The following is a 22924-nucleotide window of genomic DNA, read 5'->3' as shown; positions in this document are numbered from 1 at the left end:
ATTTGGGAACAGAGAGTTTAAGAAAGCATTTTGAGATGTACTTCAAGAAAGTAGCAATTAATAGAGTAGAGAAAAAGTATCTGAGAGATACTGGGGCTGGAATAGATTTACATAACAGTATTTGGATTAATTCTAGTGACTTAGGGGAAACTGCGGGTGAAACAGCCAACAGCCTTTGGACACAGAATGTAAATGTTTACCTTTGGTGAAAGTCATCATTGAAGAAGATTTTAGTGTGGCCACAACAAAGGCAGTGGTTACTTCAGTCAAGTTACATAAAGAATAGTATCTGTTAGGAAATGAAACTACCGAGTTGATAGAGGAAATTAGGAAATGACCGGTTCTTTTGAATGCTGTGGAGAACTGTAGTTAGGCACGAGTGAACAGGAGTTTAGATGAGTTTAGACACAGCAGGCACAGAAGGGATTGCACATAGACATGAGGAAGCCTTAGATTCCAGACCAGAAGATGAGGAACAGATAAAAAGTGAAAGCGTTGTCAATAGTATGGTTTTGAAAGCTAGGAAGTAATAAGGAGGAATCCATTGAAATTCAAGGCATCGGTTCAGAAGAAAATCTATCTTTCCAGATATTTGGCCAACAGAATTTGAGGATAACCAAAAGGCATGTATCAGTTTAGTGGCTCTGTAAAAGAAAAGAGAAAGTGAAAAGGAAAAGGAGTTTAGGATTGCAAAGGGTAAGCTAGTTAACTGCTTGCCTGATTATCCCGGGTTCGTATATATCACAGTTAATTATTACTCTGAGAAAACTCGGGCGAAGCAGAATTGTCAGTGTGATTTGTTTTATCACGGTTTTTACTCAGCTTGGAGGAAATGAAAGGAAATATTCACCTTTGATTGGCAGTTTGCCAAGTTTTGTTGGTTTGGCAGGACTGGTCACGTGTTTTCCTTATTGTATAGTATACGTTGGCTTGTGAATTAGTAATGTATACAGAAGGATAGTTGAGTTGAAAGAAAAAAAAGAAAAATAATGGAGATTATGCAGGGTAGCGAAAGCGATGATTTTTCAGATAGTAATTATGAAGAGGTGGACATTTTCCAGATGCTATTCCTGCTGGGAAAAAAAAATAAAATAAAATAAAATAAAATAAAATAAAATCCAATGAGACAGTGTACTCTGTGTTCCCATAAACCCATAAAAGAGATTCCAGAGATAAGGCAGTAAGAAAAGAGACCAGATACCAGTGTATACAATGTCAGGTATCACTTTGTGTTGTCCCTTGTTTCAAAAAAACTATCATACAAAGACTAATAACTTTTTCCCCCTTCGCCCGAGATAACTCGGGATAGTAAACTAAATGCTTTTACACCCGTAAAATTAAAAATTCAACTTAAAACCTATATGTTTTTTGTATAATTTCATTACATAGATTTCTTTCTTCCTTTAGCTGCAAAATGTCTGCAGAAAGACATTTTTAAATCCTGACTGGACAGATTCTAATGTCAATCAATCCTCAGGGAAGAAAGCAACTCCTATTATAGTTATAAAAGTAATGCTTTGGGGATTATATATATACGCATATATAAAGTGATATGTAATTTGCAAATTTTTGTGTTTTCAAGTGGTACTATAATTAATTAGTTTTATAACTTGAGTTGCAAATTCAATTCAACCCTGCCTTACAACAGGGACTTTAGGTAGTGGGTTTGGCCACTACACCATAATATGCTTGCCCATACAGTTACATTTAGTAAAGGTTTATACTCATTCTAAAATATGAAAATGCTTTCAGCATACCAAATGTAAACAGAAAGCTAAGGAATATTACATGCAAGTAAATAACAATGGAACTCAATGATGATAAACAGGGGAAATCAATCTTAAATTTTTCTTATTTATTTTTAATGGCCCTTAAAAAAAGGCAAAAAAAAAAAAAAGCTGATAAAAATCCCATATTTTGTTATTTTAATACCACAGTCATATAATTACACTTTTGGCATGGAAATAAAAAATTTCTGTTTTATTTTAAAAAATGAGACATAATATATGAGATACTTTAAAAATTAGAAATAATGCTTACTAAATATTAACTATATGGACTTGACGAACATATAAAAAGTCAGATTTTGTAATTTTTTACAAAATCAGTTTTTTAAATGTGAATATTTAATAGTTTTGTCATTTAAAACACGTTTGTAATTTGATGCATGCATCTACCACCAGTGGTTGTAAAAATAAAGCCTGGATAAGGACATTACGCCATGATATATAATATAAATCAATATATTTAAAAAAGAAATATATTTTAAAAAAAGAAAAATATAACAACCATTAAAGTACTGAACATCTGTATTTCATATTTTTGCCTGCCATTTATTTAATTATGTATTTTATTTTGTTTATTCACCACACATATTTTTACAAGAACTGCTTTTAAACTAGAAATATTTGTTTAAAATTGATAAAACACTTGAATACAAAATCTAAAAGATCTTTAATATAAAATAATCCTAACACTACACGGGGAAACTGAAAAGCCCTGTATATATAAGGGAGTTTAACTGCAACTGAGTCATTTCAGCTGAAGTGTGCAATTAAAACTCAGGATCTGGCTTAGTCACTTCAGTGTATATTAAAAGTGGTTAATGTAATTACAGGAAATGTGCATTTTTTATTTAACTAAATCATCATCATCATATTATTCATTCACTTGAATAAATTCTACGTGTTTCAGTAAATGAAATGCATTTTATATTTAAAAATTATTTTAGTTACTATCACTTAAAATCCTACTTACCAGGTAAATTTATACCACGTTCAACAGTTACTTCCAAGTCATTATCTCCCAAATCAGTATGGCACCTAAATTATGAAAGACCTTTGCATAAAATAAGCACTTCTTTATTTAATTAAGAATAATTATTCTTCCTTAAACATAAATATTTACAATTCCGATAAAAATGCTACCAATAATCTTCTGAGATATATTATAAAGAAATTGAGATAAAAATCACTCAATAATAACATTTGATAAAAATAAACATTTAATGTACAAAAATGATGATAAATTCATGGTTCATTTTCTCACATTAATTGACACATAATTAAAACTATTTAAAAATTTTTTAAGACAATCTCACATAATTAAAACTGATTGTCTTAAAAAGTATCTTGTTAATGTACAGAGTTCATGAAACTCTCATTAAATCTGATGCTAAAGATATTAAATGTATGGTGGTTGAAAAATCCAGTTAAAAAAGAACTGCAAACTAGTTACATTATACTGTTTTACATACATTTCATGATCAGCATATGGCACTAAGAACATAACTTTAGACTTATTTTATGAAAATACACATAACTCAAGACTTCTTTTATGACAATACACATAACTCATGAAACAAACAAATGATAAAAAACTGCAACTTTACATATACAATTAAAGCAACTCACTTAACCATTGAAAAAAGTCGAGTTTCATAATGAAATTTTGGTGCTAGACCACCAGTTTTTCGCAGATGTTGTATTACTAAAAGATCCTTTTTTGATTCTAAGCCAAATTTTTCAAATCTGAGGGAATAAACATGTAACTGTAAATCATTTTTTAATCAATGCAATATATAAAAGCAATTAAATATCTTATACAAGGAGCTTCATAAAGTTCTAAGATTTTATTTATTTAGAAAATCAGTTAACAGAGCAACGATTATTACCTATAAAAAAGAACTTTTAGAAGCTACATGCTTTTTGTCAATCTCAATTTGCTGGTAACCCATTATTTGATAGTTCTTTAAAATGGTATGTTGCAATGGCAATGACACCCTCATAATGTCAGAATTATTATAATAAAGTTGGAAATGATACATGTCATTGGCAAGATTAGGATGCCATTTCTCATGTTACTATCACAAACCATCAGAGTAAAACAAAAGGAAAAAGAAGAACATGGAATAATAGCAGTGACAATGGATGGTGTTATACTACTTAGGAGTTAACTGTTGGCAATTTAGAATATATAGATTCTCATTTGCAAAAATAAATCAAATGTACAGGCATTACTCTTATATTTCATGTTAACTCCTACCGAAATACAAGAATAATGTAAACAAAAATATATACAGCAGGAGCATCAACCCAACAATTGAGTAATTGAAAGGTGCTCTCTTATTGGCTTCATCCCTTTTACTTTACCCCTGCCCTTCCATTCCTTCAAATTTGTATAATAAACCAAGCCACCTGTGCACATTAGTTTTGGCTTTAATCGTTTCACTCATCAGTACTTTTTGAGGTGATCAATGACACTATTTTTGTCTTGATTATCTGAAAGGGCAAGATGATAATCTGCTGAATTATGATAAGATTCTTTACAAGACATTTAACCCTTTGAGGGGCAGTATATAAAATAATTTAAATTTTGGTGAAATTTTTGCATGAACTATAACTTATGGACCCTAAGGACACAAAATTGAGACTTAAAAAAATCTAGAGCCAAATTCTAAGTTTTGAGAGCCTGTATATATTTTATACCGGCGCCCCTCTAAGACAATTTTTTTCCAGCTGCCAATTGTTAATTTTTGTTTTTTAAATTAATTTTGTGTACTTTTGATGTGCATTTGTAGAGATGGGTGTTTGAATATAGTTATGCAAGTCTGAAGACAAAAACTTCTAAAATTTCAGTAGAAATCTAAAAATTTAAATATAAAATTTATGTTTTTATGCACTTTGATGTTGCAACCCGGCTGAACATATTTATGTAAAATATGGGTAAAAAGTTTTTGAACTTGATTTAAATTCAATATTATTATTTTTTAAAAAGAATTAGTAAATATGACACTGCATGTGTAAATTGTATCATGTTGCAACTAGTATAATATTACAAGGAGATATAACAGCCGAAAAATAAAAAAAAATTAAAAAATGGAACTTAGGGATTCAGATGAGAAAGTACGCTGCATATTTGAAGTCATATTTTATGCTTTAGATAATGTGTAAAAAAAAAAAAAAAAAAAAAAAAAAAAAAAAAAAAAAAAAACATGGTTCATGCTACGATACCAAAAATCCGCCCCTCCCACGCACACACACTTTAGATTATTGAGGACCGTACGGACCCCCTTTTTTATTTTTTGTAAATATAGGTTGTAATATATCTTTTTGTTCAGGAAAAAACGCCGTTAAACAACTTTATTATTTTATACACCTCAAAGCTCTTATTTCGATTTTCAACCCCTTTGGCCTCCTAGGGGTTCCTTTTCAACTTTTGGATAAATTCTAGTTTGCATCTAAAACGGGCCTTAGAAATATTTTCCCTCATTTCACCAACTGTGAAATTTATTTCAAAAACCACATATTTGTTACCTAACCCTAAATTTTTCTTCCATTCCCTAGTCTTTCATCTGAAATTAACAAAGACGATAAGAAAAAAAAGCATGCTTTCAAATCAGCAGTTTTTGTGATTACACTAAGAGATGGACCATAAGTGCACTTCCATCTCCCGTAATTTTAGATGAGCTTTCTCTTTATGTGATCTTATCACATCACACAAAGGGAAGAAGGTGTGACTCCTGAATGACAAATCAGTTGTCAATCACCTCCTTTCATTTTCGTTGCATTCTAGGATTTTGGAAAACACGAAGCAACAGGTGTCTTTTGGGGGCTAACATGCCACATTTAACCCCTACAATTGTGTGAAATTTTGACCCCAGATGGCAGTTTTGAAATCAATGAGCCTTCCTCTTGGGAAAGGGTGCAGTGCTGAAGTTACAATTTTAGATAAATAGAGACGAATGAAACTTGCACAGAGTAAAAAAAAGAATAAAAAGAAACAAATATACTTGTATTCAGTCCTAGTGGAGGGTCAGTAAACTCCCCATCCTTTCATGAACATAATACTGAATCCTAAACAGCTTGTAAGTTAATTAGAAACAAATTATTACATCATAAACTACTATAATGTAAAGAAATGCTGTTATCTCACACAGTAGAGAAGGAGAAGCCTGGTGCTGCCATCTATTGGCAAGGTACCCTCAGTAGAGGCGCCGGTATATATTACATACCGGTATTAAGAACATATACATAATCTTCTTTTAATAATCAGTTTTGATTGAAATGCAGTAAATATAAAAGGTTCAGCATGTGTACGTCATATATTTACAGATTTTGAATTTTATCTTTCCCTCCAATAGAATTTATCAATCTTCAAACATAATACCTTGGAACGAGGTATATTAATTTCATAACTGCAAAATATTGAGCATTCATAGGGTGGTGCTGCCATTTAGAATCAAAAAGAAACTCCAGAAACTTATGATTATAGCTTTTGGTGTAGAGAAATTAGGATTTTTTCCGAGGTTAAAAAATTGACAAACAACCGGTATATTATAAACCAGTGCCCTTCAAAGGGTAAAAAAAAAAAAAAAAAAAAACCTCTGCCAAAAATTTTAATGTTCTAAATGAATATTTTAGATGAGTTTGAACTCAATAATATTGATAAAGTTTTTCTTGTAACGATGATTCCTTAATGTAATTTATAACTCCATTTTTTAAATTTCTAATAAATGTTTATTTTTTCATTATTTGAAGGCCCCTTTGGATACTGATTTATGTAACTAAGTGAATTTATTCTTTATGTTACAATGCCTAAAAAACACAGGTACATTCTTAGTTGCATTTCCATTAATTGAAATATTCATTATTCCTTTCTCATGCTTTTTTCATTGTTTTCAAATTCACTGTGATTTTATCTTCACTGACTTTATCTTCACTGTGGACATCATCCTCAGTATTTCCACTGTTAATTGGAAGTCTACTGCACATATATATATATTTATATATAAAGAATAATAACACAGTGAATGCATAAAAGTGATTTCAGAAAGTCCAGTTTCTTACTTTGATGCAGATGACACATCCCCAAGACGAAGAAAGTGTTCCTTATTTTTAGTACAAGCCTGGAAATAATACAATATAAACAATTATAAAATATATAACATTAAAATACTGTCTTTATAAAAATGTTTAATTTTACCATTTTAATGTATGTATGCTTTTATATAACTGTGGTTAAGCCTAAGAAAATATAAGAAACAACATTTGATATAAAACTTTGGCTCACTTCAATTTGGTGCAACAAGTCTTTCTCTAAAGTCTGGAAAGTTTCTTCTGCATTTCCTATATCACTTTCAATGCATTCTGCTACATCGATGATCACAAATTCTGATTCTAGCTGGGGTGGTGTCGGTATCTATGATTAAAAGGTAATGAAAAAATAAAGAACATATATGTAATAATTCAATAGATGACTTGAGGATACAAAGAAAAAAATAGTTGTGTGGATAATTAAGATGAGACGATAGGAAAGAAAAGCTTTCAGACGTGGCCACTGATTTGAACACATAATTTTATTTTCATAACAGAGCAAGCCTTGATACACATAAACATATTCACAAGCATCATTTATAGGTGCAACATGCACCCCACAACTTTGAACAGCTTATATCTTTTTAAAGAATGAATGAAGCAGAAAGTAAAATCAGGGTGGCTCCTAAAAAGGCCACCCAGGAAAAGGGAGAAAAAGGGCTTATCACACAAAACTTGCACATCAAAAGTACACAAAATTAATTTAAAAAACAAAAATTAACAATTGGCAGCTACCTGGAAAAAATTGTCTTAGAGGGGCACCGGTATAAAATATATACAGGCTCTCAAAATTTAGGAATTGGCTCTAGATTTTTTTTAATTTGGCTCTAGAAAGGAGAGAAAAAGGGCTAGGCAATAGTAACAGAGGTATTTAAAGGCTTGTTTCCTTTGTTTAAATTTTGAGCTCTGCAATTGAATAAGGGTCATATGTAATGCAGGGGAAATACATAAGCAAACATGAACAAATTAATTTGGAATATATATACTCATGACAAATTGTTAGAAAAGCAGTTTTTTCAGATAAATAGCAAAATTTTTATAAATATCTGCACCCCACAAAAATGTAATTTTAAAGGAGGAAAGTATTAAACATCAGCTTCATTTTATATATTCTGAAATGTTTACAAAATTTAGTCCGCTAATTTTAAACCTGATTTTAATTCTTCCTGACTTCTAAATCTCAACTACATTGAACAGCTTTACAATTTTTCTTTCCATTCTTTTATTTATATTTGGGAAACTACATAGTTAAATTACTAGAGGGATTTTACTAAATTAATATTATGAATTAATTGTAATCAATATTAAATATATTTTATATATATCTACACTGTAAAGTAAAATGTAAGGAATAATTCTATGTGTAAAAGTTATTAAAAAAAGCTGTGGTGATTTGCATAGTTATAAATCTTCAGCAGGAAGCACATGCACATTCAGATTTGTGAATTATGATATCACAGCACATAACCAACAAAGTTTATGTGCTGCGATCTCAAAGTTTCTGCATAATGAATGACACCTCTATAGACTATCAATGAAATTCATTTTGTATGGTATTTGAATATTTAGTGTGGAGTACACAAAAATTATTGCTGCACAAAGGAAAAATTGCATGTGTATAGGGTAATGCCACTTTCAAAGTTAAAAAGGAGTCCTAAAAGAGTATATTTCTTATTGTCAAAAATCTTCATGCCTCAGCCAGAGTGCAAATAAATTTTCAGGATAAAACTCTCCAGCTACAGATAGATGCAAGACAAAACAGTGCAAACACCCATTTTGGAATTGGGCCATATGAAACCTAATGGCAAGAAGACACTAAAAGACTTGGTAAGAAATTTTTCTAATTTTTTTTTTCTGATAAACCAGGTGTAACATGAAACTAAAAAACAACAGCCCCCCCCGTAGGGCAAAACCATATAAGTAAGATAAAGTAAAAGAAGAGATTACTGAAAAACATATAAGGGATAATAATTAATAACATTAAATAATTATTCCCATCACCAGTCTGTATGCTAGTCTGGTAGTATTATGCCAGAAAAAGAATGATCTTTCTCACACAAACTTGATTTGCTATTGACTATAGGAAGTTAATAGTTTAACGAAATATACCGTTTATCCATTATCCACTACCTATAATCAAAGAGATCATAACGAAAATAAAATCAACTAAATACATGGCCATGTTAGATCACACTTGAGGGTATTTTCAAATAGCTATGGAACTTGAGGATGTTCAATAAAACCACATTCATGACAAAATCAGCACTTATGCCCCAGCGACCTTTTGTCGAACAATGGATATTATTTTAAAAGCTGTCCTTGGAAAATCAACTTTCATTTATCTTGACGACATGATAGTAACTAGTGGAAATATTGACGACCACATTAAAGATATATATAAAATTTTTACATTATTAAGAGAAGTAGGTTTAAAAGTGAATGTAGCTATTCACGGCAAAGGAGTTTGGATACCTAGACTATAAAATTTCTCCAAGAGGAATACAAACTGAAGATTCTGAGATAATTGCAATAAAAAAACCTAGACTCTCGTGAAACTATCATTGTCGAATTACAAACTGATCCAGAAAACTTTGAACTTCTGGATATATTGGTCATTAAAATCAGAGCAGCAAATTATGAAATAATTGATAAGCTCTTGTTTTATTCTAAAACAACAAATAAGAATAGTGAATTAAAACCAGTCATTCCAGCCACATTATGGTTGTGTTTTGCTAGAATTCCATGATGCACCTACTACAGGCCATCAAGGCATTAGAAAAACAGGGCAGAGAGTGCTTGAGGTATTCTTTATCCGCAACTTCAAAAATTTATCACAGAATATGTCAGGTCCAACCATATTTGTCAATTAGTTAACAATGTAAATTATAGTCCAGCTGGGTATCTAAATAGCATAAGAGCTACTTTCCAAAATGAATTAATAGGAATAGATTTGTTAAACTCATATCTATGTAGTGAAAGTAATAAAAACAGATATTTGCTCATTATTGTCAATCATTTTTCGAAGTGGATAGAAATAGTTTCCCTTAAGAGACCTATCTCATTCTTTTTTAAATAAATGTATCTTAAAATATTGTGCACCACTTGGGGTTATCTCATGCACTGGTCCCACAGTTTATTAGTCAAATTTTTGAAGATTTCTGTGCAGGCCTTGGCTAACACCATTTAAAGATGATTCCTTATCCGGCACAATCGAATACTGTACAGCACATAAACAGGAATATAGTTAAAATTATTCACAGCTAAGTAATAACTTACTGCCGATGGAGGAATGACTGCATCAATGAATTGGCTTTTGCCCTAAGAAGGGCCAAATATAACACTACTAGAAAAATGCCAGCAGAATTAATTTTCCTCCCAAAAATAATTACCTCCTCGGACAAATTGTTTTTCATGTAGAAACAGGAGGCAGAACTTAAACAGATATTCAGAAAATGTTTAAAGAAGTGGCAGTAAATTTGGATATTGCAAGACCAAAAGAAAAGCTTTGTTATGATGGAAAAGAAACCATTTCGGGTTTAAAACTGGGGACAAAGTGCTTAAAGTAAAACATTTATTGTCTTGCCCTCCACACACACACAAAAAAAAAAAAAAAGCGTCTAATTTTCTGCCCAAAATTTGAAGGGCCAATCATTATACAAAGATTCCAATCTTTACAGACCCTCACCTTTGACCTCTCAAAAATAAAAACTCTGATCAAATCTTCACAAATCCTTACACACTTAAAAAGAGTTGCTTATCCCATCTGTTGCAAATTGTGCCAGATTATATGCTCTTCCCAAACTTCATAAAAGTGGTATTCCTTTCCACCCTATTGTATCAATTTCTAGATTTTCCACTTTATCAGATAATAACACTTACACCATAAAAAGTTCAATACAGTTTATAAAAAAGTTAAAAGCATTTCTTCCGGGAATTTACTCATGGTTTCTTTTGATGTAAAATTATTATTTACCAATGTTCCAGTGGAAGGTGCATTAATATGTCTAGAAGCCAGACTTCGTGAATTTCATTTCTCCTACATCGAAACTGATGAGCTATAATTTCCCTCACTCAATTTTATTTGGAACAAACAGATTTTGTTTTCTAAAATACGTATTACAAGCCAACTGAGGGATTAGCCATGGGAAGAGCTCTTAGTCCCATCCTTGCTGATACCTAATACCTGATATGAATTCCCAGGGTATTCAAATTATTTGAAATTTTAAACTTCTTGGTATGGTTCCACTACACAGATGATACTTTTATCCTGTTTGAAAAGAATAAAATAATTTAAATAAAGTTCTTTCAATAATGAATTCCATTGATCCTGCTATTCAGTTCACTTTTGAACTTGACATCTAATTGTCTTCCATTCTTTGACATTTTGGTCGTATGTAACATATCCAACTTCAATACTACTGTTTACCGTAAACCTTCACCGTTTTGCCTTCCACCATACTTCAAATCATGTCATTTGACTAAACAGAAGATAGTTTCATTTTATTCCTTTGCTTTATGTACACTTCACGTTTGCTCCTCCAAACTGATTCTTGATCAAAAACTAAATTACTTAAAAGCATATGCTATTACAGGGGCTTTTCACCCAACATTATTGTTAATTTGTTAATACAAGTGTTTTAAAAATTGTCATCTCAATATCTCAAAAATGCATCCTCTCGTTTTAGATCAAAAGAATTCTGTTGTCGTTCCTTTCTTTCCAACGATTAGCTATAAAACTGCACTATTTTACAGAACTTTTAGATCATTTTTTCTTCTATAATAAAATTCCCAGTTCCATACTTAAGGGCCCCATTCTGGATATGAATTCCTAGGGTATTTATATAGGAGTCCTTGCCACTGTCGTTTAACTTACATTGGTCAAACTAAGAGAGCCTAAAATTTGGCATTAAAGAACGAACATGAGGCATAGGTTAAGAAAAGAGTGTGGTGATGTGGTGTATTTAATTATGGCAAAGAACACTAGAGCTATCTGCCTAAGGGGAGGGATGCCTTCGTGAAGGATTTTCTAAGAGAAACTGGCTCGTATACATGTTACAGATGGGGAAAACCACGAAAACACACATGCAGCCAGCCCGTTCCCGGGATTCGAACCTCGGACCGCACTAGCAGTGTTCAGCAACTTTACCGCTTGGCCGCTGGTTGGCTGTTAAGAAAAAGGAAACACACATATCCTCTGTTGCCCAGCACCGTTGGTCAGAAAAACAGCATTTTCCATTTTTCTGCAGCCAAAGTAATTTAAAAAAAAATCCATTGGTGAAATAGATTTTCTAGGAGTTTCACACTCAAATAAAATAATAATAATAATAATAATAATAAAAAAATCCTGTTCTAGTTAACAACCCTAATTCTAATCCATCTTTACCCTCGGTCTTTAAGGAAATTATGTTTCAGTTTCCTTGTTTCATCAATAGATGATGCCAGTAGCTTGACGTATTTCCAGTCATTCTTATCTTATCACAATAATCTATCTCTTTCATTTGCCCTAAGCAGCTGAAGAAGACGATTCTGCAGTTAAACCATCAAAACTAGTCCTGCAAAATTTTAAAATATTATGTTGATTCTTGTTTAATATTGCTAATAATAGTTATTTGGTGTATATTTTAATCCAAATTAAATGTGTAAGTATGAAAACGTTAAAGACAAGCTAATACAGTCAAAAGTTTTTAATCTGGACTCATCAGGACTTCGGTGATTCCGGATTATCGATCCTCAGTTTAAATCTGGTAAGATGGCATGCAGAAATTATAAAATTAAAAATATGAAACCATAATTTATGAGATAAAGAGCAATTATGACTTAAAGGGTATCAAAATTTACAAAACAAAAGGCTTAATATTTATTTGTTTACTTTATTAAACATTTCTTTCAACGCGCGCATGCGTAAAGCATACATTAAGCATAATTGAAATTAGAAAATTGCAACCAGAAAACTATTTGATGTGTATTCGTGATATTTATAATGACGAGGAATTTGATTTAAATCATATAAAGACGGAGTACATCGAGATGAAATACTACATTTAGTAAGGAATTATAAGCTGAATAAAATAAAAACATCTGCCCTGAAGATAACGATAGTGCTGACAGATCAATTTCCAGTTCATTGCGCGCCACATCGTCCCCCCCCCCCCGCAGAGCAGCATGAAATTGATAAACAAATTTCGGAATGGTTAGAGAATCAAAGGATATGCTTTTTTGCAGCAGTTCCACTTTTTATTTGATGTATATCGAAACATGCTTTCGCTTTGTAGATCCTTTGGTAGCTCCAGAATCGGAAATTCTTCTTTACATAATCGAAAGTTCAAGCTTACTTTTATAAAATTGCTCTAACAATCTGCAAAAAATAACAAGCCGGATCCAATTAGAAGATTAACCCTTTCAGGATTGGCGTCCCATATACGCATTCCCTAAGAACGTCTCTTACAGTCGGGCGTCCCATCCACGCATTGCTAGAGATTGCATTCAGAGGATGGGTGATGCGTATGCGCATTTTAAGCTGGAACGTTTTTCTGAAGGCCACTAGATGGCATCCTATGCCCATTACTTTTGAAATGAACACAGTTTTAAGTTCCTGACCTTGAGTTTGACATATTCTGCTTGACTTTGGTATTTTACTCATCAGCTCTTGCGAGGGTGGGGGGGAGGGAAAACGTAAACAGAGGTGAGCTCTTTAAATCGCTGCGTGCTAATGAAAACATTCGCGTGTCTGATTTATATCAAATTCCTTTTTTATTCCACTTTTTCCTTTACTATATACGGTCTTTTAGGGTTAGCATGTGGAGTATTGTTACGTTTTGCATTGCCCTTCAGATATATTTCTGTTTATGCTCTTTTTATTTCGGAAAGCCTCACCTCCAGTCTATTATAGCGGAAAGGCGCTATTTATCAGAGGAAGAATACCCTCATTTGGTCAATGAACCATTTATTAACGCAGATGAGAGTGATGATTCATTTTCCAAAGAGTTAGAAAGTGATACTTCTCCGTACTTCGAGATTTACCACAGTCTTTATTTTAAATTTTGTTACTTCTTACTGTAAATAGAATTGTGTTGTTTTGTTAATTAAAAACGTTATTGATGGATTTTATCATTTAAAACTTTGGAATAATTTGAATAGCGCTACTGAAAATTATTTTACAAGATAAGCAATTTTTTAAGTATATTTTCATGGAAAATAAAGGAAAAAAAACGTTATTAAGTGTTAATTTTAACATATATAAGAGCTCAAGTAATAATCTAAAAGAATACAAAAAATTACGATGCTAGAAGCGAAACTTTTTTTTTTTCTGATCTTTTTTTATAAAATTAGGCTTAGTGATGCAAAACCTCCGTCCTGTACGGTGACTGCCTCCGATTTCCTTCCGTCCCGCACAAGCGTCTTAAACAAAGGTGCGCCGTCGCGAAAAGGTTAAGGAACAACACAATCTGCAACATTAACTGAAATAGATAATTAGATAATTTTAGCTTAGCTTATACCATCCGTTATACATTAAACATGCATGCGTAAATGTTTTATGCACATGCGTAAAGGTATTATGCGCATGCGTTAACACATTATGTGTTGAGGTATTATGTGCATGCGTTAATGCATTATGCATTGACGCATGCGCAGAAAGTTTGTAGCTTTGAGGTCCAGATTACAGATCATTCCAGATTATGGACGTCTGTATTACAGACTTTTGACTGTAATAGCATTAGCATTAAAAGTAAAAACTAGCTTGAAAATTCATGAAATATAAAGTTTGGCTAAACTAAACTAATTTTCCACTAGAATTAGCACTTCTGGTCTGAGAATCAAATGTAGGGTGTATTTCTGAGGTCTCGTTTGTCTCAATTCTAATAAAAAGGCTGTTAGACGGCAGTGTGGAACACGCTTTACATGAACAAATGCTCTCATATTAGTATACCTTGTTGGAGAGCGGGGGGGGGGGGGGTGATTTAAAATTTGGAAAAAATGTGTCCCCACATCACATTAAATGAAAATTAAATTGTTTAAAACTTTTAAAAGTTATGTGAATATATTAAATGTATCAGACCTTTTCTAAACTACGTTCCTTACATGAAAAGGAGAGAGTTTATTTGCAATCTCAAGACTCAAAATTTGTGAAGGTTGACTCACAGTTAGGATTAGAATTTTATTATCTTTATCAAGGCTGTTAAAGACCGTTCATAGATGATACTTAATTTCTGGCAGGAAAAGTTGTATGGTTTAATTTATTTTTTCTAATAGTTCTTTTAATTTGTTAGCCTTTTCTTTTACTTTCCCCTTAAGTTTCCTCATGGAGGTAAGAAAGGGGGAAGGGCCAAACCTGCACTACCAGTGAAGCACTGCTCCGAGGCTTCAAACTCTAGATGGAGTGTTTTTTTTTTACATTCAGAGGCTCCCTTGACAGCGCTCTGATAGTATTCAACACAGTTCTAGACAAATCGAAAAACAGGACCCTTCCACATAAAAGAAACATTCATAATGTGATGGATAATAGCAATTTGTATAGTTTAGTGACATGTATGCAAAAATCACATCTTGGTTATTTTTTGATAACTAACAACAGCGATTTTGATTATGAATTTGTTTTATTATATTCTAAGCTGTGTTGAACTACAAAAATATAGATTTTAGCAAAAATGTCATGCTTAAAGAATAAAAAATACCTTACGGTACCTTTAAAATTGCATATGTCTTTCGATACACTTGATAGAGTATTTGCTACTTTTATTTTATGTTCCAAATGCCAAAATGTTTTAAACAAAGTAATTTCTTTTTGTCATCCACATATTATTGTAACATGGACTTTTAAAAAAATTTTAAAGGATAGGCTTTATAGTTGTTCATTTTATTTGTATATAACTGAGGAAAAAAATCACTTTGGGTTTACACGTTTTACTTATTTGGATTAATTAAAAAATAAAATTACCATCAAATGCCGCAATCCTCGTCAAAATTAATAAATATACAGATATATTTGCAAATTCGATAAATGAAGGAATATTATGCAGAGTAAGGCAATCAAGACTGCGATCTAATGACAATGCAGTTAATGTTTAAATGTGAAATGGATAGTTATTATTTATTATATTATCAGAGAATTATTAAACTGCATAAAAATCCTTAAAAGAGGTATTGAGTTCTCTGCTGAAATATATTTACCAGAAGATTTGAACTTGATAATGATTGTATCCTAAAATGCGATTTAAGTCAAACGTTTGAAACTCAATGGCTAAATGTAAATATAAAATTACGCATGCTAAAATATTCATTATCAGGCACTTAGGTCATGTTAAGTTTTTATTAGAGTAAGGCATGTAAAGGCTATCTACCTAAAGGGAGAGATGCCATCGTGGAGGAATTTCGAAGAAAAACTGACCTTTGAGTGCGTATTAAAAATATTGCATATAATTTTCATTCAAATTATATTTATACATATTTCTTCTGTAAAAATTTCAGGTATATTCTAAATTATTGTAAATTACTCGAAAAATATAGTGAATGGATAGAAACTAAAGATTTGCGCATTCTAAAAATGAAAAATATGAAATATGTATGGTTATTTATGCATACGCCTGCAAAAAGCATGCATCTGAATTTAACAACAAAAATATTTATTAAATTATTCATAAATGTATTTGAAATGAAGGATTTATTCATTCACAAACTCCTGTGAAAGTTAATGCAAAGAAATCTAATTATTAAATGCTTCTAAACTTATAATGATTATAAATATTATCTAAATATATAATAACATTAATATTGAATTGTAAACATAAATTGAAATCTTGTTGACAAATACGTTAAAGTTAAGGACATGGAAATGTGCACCAATATTTAACTATTAAAAATAAAAGGTGCTCTAATTTGAAATGGACTGAATGAGCATTAAATTATAAATTGACTTCTATTTAAAAGATGAAAAGAAGCTAAAAAATCATGTCATATTTGAGAAAGTATTTTAGGAAGAAGCTCTATAAATAGAAGAAATAATGCATAATTTAATATTAATAATACAATAAACTTTGACCTTAATTTTTTTAATCCTTAACTGAATAAAATCGAATTACCTTACAATTTTTTTCTAATGTAATTAACGAAAACTTGCGAAAATATTTCATTCAAATTACACCGTTCTGAGCAAACTGTTCTGTGAAAAGTATAGCATTTAATTCCGTTCAGAATGAAATGTTGTTTAAAAATTTATTCTTTTCACATACTTAGGACTCTGAAATATTGTAGAAAAAGAAAATTTATACTTTTATATGTATATTTACGATGTAATTACAAAATATTTACATCTGATCGTGTCAAACCCATTGATCTTAATGGTAAGTCACTAAGTGTTTTGGTCACCATGAAGGAATTGCCAGTGCTTCAAAGCAGTGTTATGGGGAAAACTGGTTAGGACCTCTCCTTCTTACTTCCTACCTCCATGTGTTTCTCTGGCAATATGCAAATTAGTTAGGGTAAATGAGTATATTTAAACTGATGTAGGAAACAGTTTAGTCAGGGTGCAGTTTCACCACTTTGAGTGCACACTGTTATTTCAACCAGATGTTAATCTAGAATACTGGCTTTATATTCTTGCCGCCAAATTATTATCTTGCTAGTGTAGATTCCGAGTCAGCCTGTTAGATTAAACTGAATATGTAGTCTTGCACTACTCTTTACCTTTAAACTTAATGTTGCATTATCTTTTAAGTTTCTCACTGCAAGTGTTTGGTGATTGTAAGCACAAAAGTCTGTGCCATCTGTAAACTATTGTGCTGAATAAAAGAGTCCTTCCCTGGTTCTGTTCATTTTGAAGTCTTTGTGAGAAGTTGCAAGGATTAACCCTCAGGCATATCTTGTTGTATTGGATGATAGCTAAGAGAACTAGATCCCACAAGCTTTCTGACCAACATGTTTGACATTGCAAAATTGGTGTTTTACAGACAAAGAAAAACTGACATGAGGTAGTTAGAGCAATTTCAAGCCAGCTGCATGAAAACACAGGGACCCATATATTATGATTTTGTGATGTATATTACAATATTTTGCTTCTATAAATGCAAACAGTTTGCTTGGCAGTAGTGTGCAAGGCTCCTTTAACACTTATCCACTGGAAATATGAGTTAACAATAGCAAAAAGAAAATAATATAACTAGGCAAAGTACTTTTTAACAATAAGGGAAATAGATTGAGACTCAGTTGTAAATCTGGATGTTGGTTAATCTGATAATACTATAATGATGGGCAATAATAACATGCTTCCCATGTAACTCAAAGGCAAATGAAATATTTTTGTCTCACCAATATCTGCATCAAAGAAAATAATCCTAACCCACATAAATCTATTTCAAGGTGGTATTAGCTGGCAATCTATGAGCAATGCTCATTCCATTTCAGCTCTTGATATGCTGCTGGAAAGTGAGGATGAACTAATTAGCTCGTCCAAACTCCCAGACTGAAATCCCATGTAACATACCTTGAATGCTCTCAGCAAATGTTTTGTTGCACATTTACTTTCATTGGCAACTATGTAGTAGAAAATAATCCTAACAAAGGAATGAGAATTTCGACATCACGAACTGATCAATATCATCATTCAAAGTATATTGACATCCATTTCAAAGCATCTATTGCTGAAGATCTCTGCTTCTCTTTATTTCATCTCTATCAGCGATTCAACTGCATCATCACAATCAGTAGTGTACTGCAACCACTTCCGCATAATATACTTATATATTTTATAACTCATTTTGGTTATAATGTGATGCACATTACTTCAGTATTTTCTGAGGAACCCTTTCTATGATTCCCTTATCCAGCATACTTGGATGTAAAGCTGTAGATGAAAACTGACAGTTTCTTAAGTTTTGGATATTAATTTCTCTCTATATACCGTATTTGACGGCATATAAGACGCACTTTTAAACACTCAAAAAAGTTACCAGCGTCTTATACGTGAAGGTAATTGCATTCAATAATTGTTTATTTGGCTTTTACGAAACGTGAGAAATAAAAGAAACCACGCTATTGAAACTTTTTTCCTTTGTGTGTGGCCGTCTAAATAAGGGTGCATCTTATATGCCATCAAATACAAATACGGTATATGTACACTCTTAGACAAAAAAAAAAAAAAAAAAAAAAAAAAAAAAAAAAAAAAAAAAAAAAAAGAAGAAGAAGAAGAAGAAGATGCACCAAGAAGGAGTTATCCGAATGGGACGAAAATCGGTAGAAGTGATGTACATGTACAGAAAAACAAATGATTACAGTTTGAGAAAAATTGGACGATTTATTGAAGTGATACAGCTTCACAAAGTGAAAAAAATCAGTAATGCGTTTGTCCACCTCTGGCCCTTATGCAAGCAGTTACTCAGCTTAGCATCAATTGACAGAGGTTGCGGATGTCCTCCTGAGGGATATCATGCCAAATTGTGTCCAACTGGCATGTTAGATCGTCAACATCCTGAGCTGGTTGCAGGGCCCTGCCCATAATGCTCCAAACGTGCTCAATAGGAGCGAGATCCGGTGAACTAGCTGGCCAAGGTAATGTTCAGCAAGCACTAAGGTAAGCAGTAGAAACATGTGCAGTGTGGGGGCGGGCATTATCTTGCTGAAATGTAAGCCCAGGGTGGCGTGAGATGAAGGGGAACAGAACAGGCCTTAGAACTTCGGCGATGTACCGCTGTGCTGTAAGGTTACGATGGATGACAACAAAAGGGGCCCTACTATGAAATGAAATAGCACCCCAGACCATCACTCCTGGTTGTTGGCCTGTCTGCCGGAAGACAGTCAGGTTGGTATCATACCGCTGTCTAGGGCGTCTTCAGACTTGCTTTCGCTGGTCATCGGGGCTCAGTTTAAAGCGGGACTCATCACTGAAGACTATTCTACTCCAGTCAGTCACATTCCAGTGCGAATGAGCCCGGTACCACTGCAAACGGGCTTGGCATTGTACAGAGATCCATAGTAGTCGGCACAAGGGGCGCCATGACCTCAGCCCCCTTTCTGTGAGCCATCTATGAATGGTCCTTGCGGTCACTGAAGCACTAGTTGTACGTACAATCGATGATAATGATGCATCTGGGTCTGTGAGTGCCGCTCTGACTATTGCTCGGTCTTCACGTTCTGTCGTTTCTCTAGGCCTACCGCTTCCTTCTTGATGCTGTGTGCGGCCATGGTTCACCCTTTCCTGCCAACATCGTCTAATAGTGGCATCTCTCCTCCCAAATGTTGAGCTATTTGACGATGAGAACAACCAGCTTCTTTGAGCCCAACTACACGACCTCTCTCAAATTCTGATATCTGCGCATATCGTTTGTGCACCTGTATGCGAGGCATAGTTACTGTCTACCAGAGTACACGGAATGAAATTTGTGAAGAATTTATGACCTGGAATGTTGTGGTGCGTCATTTTTTTGGTCTAAGAGTGCATATATATATATATGTATATCCATTTATTGTAAACTGCCTGTCTAAAATTGTAATTTAACCCATTTACATACGAATAAAATTCAAAGGTGATGTGTTTAAAAATACAAATGAATTTACTGTTAAATTTATTTGCTGCCATCAAAAATTTTATTTAAATTTTTCAAATGTATGCTTGTGTGGGGGGTGACTAAGAGTAATTTCACAACATCTTGGGTGCATCAAAATCTATTTTGATATTAATAATATATGATACATTCCAGACATCACAAAAGGATTAAGCACTTCTATATTGCAGTAGTTATAAATGTCACAAACAAGTCTAAGTTATTATACACAAAAGGGAGAATCTACTTCCTGGACTTACTGAAAGCACAAAAGCAGCTTCTTCCCATCTGGTGGTAATTTTTCCAGCATGTAATTCATAATGTGCAAATTAACATCCCATGTTGATACCAAGGGTTTTATATAACTTTTGAATAAGTATCAACTTCAGGATTCGTGAATCTGATCTTGGATATTCTACTAAAGAGAAGCTCAATTTCTTAGATGATAATACGAGACTAAATAGCACAGCAATAATAACATTTTACTGAGGCAGTATTATTCACTCAGTTGCTTCTTTATTTCCAGATACAAATTATACATGAAATAGCACTAAAGATTTCAGAACAGCTGAGGAGGTGAAACACAAAGAGGAAAAGAAGGGTGGGCTCAAATGAAGGGATTTGGGAAAAGACCTTAGGTTAATGAAGTGCACTGTTCAAAGCTCAGCTTATTGGTTTGGTAAGGCAGCTTTAAGGTAAGACAGCTTTTAAATGATACTTTGTACAAACATATTGAAAACAATCAGTAGCAGTTCAAAAAAGTTAATTTAACATCCTTATGCTAAGCTGTTCATAGCATTCACCTACAAATGAAGCGGACCAGATAATTTTAATTTAGACAAACTGTAAGGATCCTAAGTTTTACTAACGTTTATTTTGTTTTAAATCTTTACTATCACTTATTATTTTCTACTTCCGGCCAGAATTAAAAGCTTTAACCCTTAGCCTGTAGAGTGATTTTCCGCGAATCCCTTTAAAACTGTCCCTAGTTTTGGACCGAACTTCCCGTAAAATGTCGCGAAAATAACCATAAACCTCTGAAAATTGTCAAGCAGTTCTTTTGTTATTTCCCATCCCTCCCAGAATTTTACTTCAATGATTCTGCTAAGTGAGATTGATTACTATATATTGTTCGCATCTATGTGAGCTCTCAAGAGAATTGCAAAAGGCTAGACTCTCCGTGATGACCGTCTTAAAGCCGCAGGGTACAGCTGCAAAACGTAAAAGTTTCCTTCCCTTAAACAATCTTATCTCTACATATCTTCTCTACATATAATAAAAGAAAGAGTCTGTCTGTGTGTGTGCCTTTCGTTCGCGCTGCACGTAAGCTAATAGACCCACGGCTACGAAATTTGGTACATAGGTACATCTACACAAGAGCCAGTGCACTTCGAAGCGATTTTTTCGAAATTCGAATTTGAATTTTTTTTATTTCATGTTTTGTGACGAAATCGTGTCATTTTGAAACATAATGGGCTATAGGAAAGCGAGATTTTACTCTACACACTCCATTTTCACATCGTCATGAAACGTAGGCACTTAGCTATTTTACGAACTTAAAATAAATTTCGTGTTTCAATAAATCGATTAAATACGAATTTATTGAACAAAGGGAGCTTAACACTTTTTCAATGGGATTTTTTCTAAAAAAGTTTATTTTTAAAAATGTACAGTTTATTTTTCTTTGATTTTTGAACACGTTAAACTTTCATCCTTGCGAATGCTTTTACAAAAAGAATTTTGTAAAAATGATAATATTTTGTATTTTTAAAAGATTTTTTTAATGAAGCTTGCGAGTACAGTTCTCACATCTCACATCTTTAAAAATGTGATTTTGGCAACAATTTTCCTGTCTTATTGTTGTTGATAGATTTTTGATGAAATCGCATCATTTTGAATAGTTTCATTCTTTTAGAAATATGGGTTTGGCAACAATTTTTCATCGTATTTCTTATGTCACTGTTTTTAAGAGATTGGCATATTTCATTATCATTTTTATATAAATATAATATATTTTTATTGATTTTTTTTTTGATAAAGTTGTTCTGTGGAGTAAAATTCTACGCGGAATTTTATGTTTTTTGAGTTGCTTTCATGTTATTTTTTGCTTACTTCACTGTTTATAAGATATTGAAAAGTTTTGCATGATTTTTGTTTTACGGAAAGTTGGTTAATTTTTTAATTAGGATAATTAATATTTGTATTAAGAGATATAGCTTATTTCATTGTAATTTTTTCCCTCGAAAACATAAGATAAAATATTATTAATTATACTTTGCTTTTCAGAATTTTTTGTTTTTTGCATTCCTTTATTTTATTAATTGCTCATTTCACTGTTTTTAAGATATTGAAAAGTTTTGACTGATTTTTTTAGGAAACAAAGTTCTTAACCTCCTTAATACCATTTGAGTTCTTAAGATTTTGCAAAGGGAATTTGGTTAATTTATTTATTAGGATAATTAATATTTGTATTAAGGGATATTGCTTATTTCATTGTAATTTTGTTATACATAATAG

At 32.4% G+C, this 22924-nt stretch overlaps 1 protein-coding gene across 2 annotated transcripts in view; it reads right to left on the bottom strand.

The window, feature by feature from the left end:
- The window catches only part of l(2)gd1 (lethal (2) giant discs 1), a 200315-nt gene that overhangs the window by 33950 nt on the left and 143441 nt on the right, over positions 1–22924 (bottom strand). For both annotated transcript variants that reach the window (XM_035368889.2, XM_035368890.2), the window contains exons 15-18: positions 7072–7200; positions 6849–6907; positions 3414–3530; positions 2758–2822 (exon numbers count right to left, since the gene is read on the bottom strand). In XM_035368889.2, coding sequence (XP_035224780.2) covers positions 2758–2822; positions 3414–3530; positions 6849–6907; positions 7072–7200 — 370 coding nt within the window. The remainder of the gene's footprint in view (positions 1–2757; positions 2823–3413; positions 3531–6848; positions 6908–7071; positions 7201–22924) is intronic.

This window comes from Stegodyphus dumicola, chromosome X1 (assembly GCF_044657685.1).
Source record: "Stegodyphus dumicola isolate Sdum_Otavi_A_Nest chromosome X1, ASM4465768v1".
Lineage (NCBI taxonomy): Eukaryota > Metazoa > Arthropoda > Arachnida > Araneae > Eresidae > Stegodyphus > Stegodyphus dumicola.
Note: the sequence above shows the minus strand (reverse complement) of the source record. Positions and strands in the feature narration are given on the sequence as shown.